This window comes from Trachymyrmex septentrionalis, unplaced genomic scaffold (assembly GCF_001594115.1).
Source record: "Trachymyrmex septentrionalis isolate Tsep2-gDNA-1 unplaced genomic scaffold, Tsep1.0 scaffold28, whole genome shotgun sequence".
NCBI lineage: Eukaryota > Metazoa > Arthropoda > Insecta > Hymenoptera > Formicidae > Trachymyrmex > Trachymyrmex septentrionalis.
In genome coordinates, this window is record NW_017305441.1 from 3,387 (window position 1) to 6,009 (window position 2,623).

The 2,623-nt window shown below is 44.5% G+C and overlaps 1 protein-coding gene across 1 annotated transcript in view; it reads right to left on the bottom strand.

Annotated features, from left to right (window-relative positions):
- Window positions 1-2,431: 2,431 nt before the first annotated feature.
- The window catches only part of LOC108749243 (glutamic acid-rich protein-like), a 1,701-nt gene continuing 1,509 nt past the window's right edge, over window positions 2,432-2,623 (bottom strand). Inside the window, exon 7 of the mRNA XM_018487812.1 lies at window positions 2,432-2,562. Coding sequence (XP_018343314.1) covers window positions 2,432-2,562 — 131 coding nt within the window. The remainder of the gene's footprint in view (window positions 2,563-2,623) is intronic.

The following is a 2,623-nucleotide window of genomic DNA, read 5'->3' on the forward strand; positions in this document are numbered from 1 at the left end:
TATCTTCGCGCGACACCCCGGACGTAAGTTTTCTTTCGCGATTGATTTGATAACAGCTGGGACAACCGTGTCAAAAACAACCGTGAAATTGTAACACGTAACGCGGCGTCTCGTTCTCTGATTCGACTTCGTAATATCCGTCGACGGGTATACCGGCAATTCGATACTCGCGGCCTCGCTCTGCATGGATTATAGGATGCCCGAGCTCGCGCTCCATCCACACTAACCACTGCAGGGCTTTGTGCGAGTGATTATCTTTATATCTATATCTGCCCGGAAATGATTCCTATTTCTTCCTCACGTAAAAAGTTTTTACGAAAAACTTTCATACATGTGGAAGCGATAGTCGTGCATTCTACAAACGGACACACGTCTCCGCGTTCTAAAAAGATTTTTCTGAACACCATGCACGCGCGTCGAAGGATATCTACGTCATTCCGACAATATTTTATTATTTCCTGTTTAAAATTAAAATCGAAATTCGAACGCGACATTTCCTCGTGCCAAACCATACAACGCTCGTGTTCCTTAGGGTTTCATTTGTTCGGGCGAATAATATCGTGCGTCAGGTATTGGACCAATATAATTTTGATTCTTCAACGTATTAAACAAATAAGGAAAAAAATCTTTGCCCAGAATATCCTGCAGCCCGAAAGCCTTGGGTAACTCCGATAATCGCATAGGTATATAATTTGAGCTATCGATAAATTTAGTACCAACCGTCATAACGATAATTTCCGTCCCGTTCAAAATCACCCGAGGTTATTCCGTTCTTTCCGACTTTTCAACAATGTACTTTAAAATAAATTCAGCGTCAAATGCTTTAGCATTATATGCGATACAGATAAATTTTTTTAAATATTTAGACGAGCGCGTCGCGAAATCGACAAACTCTTTTACGGGGTCTCTACTAAATACGAATTCGCGCACTCCACACCAACGATATCGCAATGACATAGTCTCTATTTCCGCTTCGCAAATTTGTTGCGCGACGCAGAGAGTTGGAACGTGAATTCTTCTCCTTCGCGTTTCGAAATCATAAAACACGAATGAGACGCGATCTCTTTTAACACGCTCGTCCGCGTCTTCGGCGTCATTCGTATTTGTTTGCGGATTTTCTTCTCGCAACGCCATAGTACTTGTACCCTCTCCAGGGTTTTCTACTGTGGTTTTACGACAAAGAGGCCGCATATAACACAAATAATTCGAAGACCGTAACGAACGGCACGTTTCACAATAAATTACGTCACAATCGTGTCGCGATTTTGAATTAATCAATCGCCCGCAACCGTTGCAAATTTTAATGGATTCGCAAACGCTTGAGAGGGATTGATTATACGATCCCTGCGTTCGATGACGATCGAAACACGGACGCCCGAAGAAGACGCGAGCGCACGAATCGCACTTAATCATCTCAACGTCGAAAAACAAGACGGGGTAGCGTAGCAACGTGGCCATTTTTTTGTGCATCGATGCCCTCGGTCGTTACGAAAGCCCACATTGCACGCTACGCAATATCCTCCACGAGAACCGGCGGCGGCTTTTAAATTTAGTATAGGGTTATAATGTTGCGAGCCCTCGTAATACATTATGTTTAACCAGCACGAGGATTCGCGACCTAGGGAGGAAAGTAACGAGCAGCCGTCATACATCGGACTCTCTCCTCGACCGAAAGTACTAAAATTATATACCATTATAGCAATATTTTAGGAAGCGAGAATCCGTTGGAATTGTTCGATTTCACGAATACCACAGCCTTCCTCGGGAATCGTGATACCAGCGGATTTCGTTAATTCTTCGGCCAGCTTACGCTGTAACGAAGACCGCTGGTATCTCACGGATTCCCATTTTTCTTGCAATTCCCCCGTACGCAGTTGCCCGCGCTCTTGATATGTGCGAGCCACTACGATCAAACGGGGAAAACACAAGTTGTCTGTATTTTTTATTTGTAAAATCGAGCGTTTGGCTATGTCTTCGCGAGTCAATTTATTAGATTGACGTCCGCGACCTGCGGGTACCGAGACTTTAAAAACACGCAGGATAAAATTTTCTGCGATATCGATTCCTCCGGCACTTTGCGCCAACGAACTCACGAGTTGCCATATGTCCTCGTGAGTTAAGTCGCATGCTGGACGAAACGATAGACCCGCCGGACCGCGCGATACGTCCTAATTTCACGGAATGCGTTTTCTATCCAACGAACGATAGCAGTACCCTCGGGTGGCGGTCGTATCGCGAAAGTTGCCTTCCTCCCTAGTAACGCGAAATTCCTAAATTGACGCGAGGTTTCCGCCCTTAATTCTATAGAAGTGAAATTATCTCTAACCTCTTTCTCCTCCTGTCGACGATGACAATCCCGATTGTTTTCCTCGAGCTGATGATGATGATGATGATGATGATGTGTATATTGCTGCTGCTGCTGCTGCTGCTGCTACTGCTGCTGCTGCTGCTTCTGCTCATGTTGTTTGCCTATGGAATTTTGTGAGGATTCTTCTTCCATCGGCATGGTTTCTTCTCGCGTGTGCTGCGATGTAAGAGGCTCAGCACCACCGCCTATTTGTACTGTAAAAAAAAGTTAAGCAAATTTTATTCGTCTGATAACATTGCTTTATATATATATATA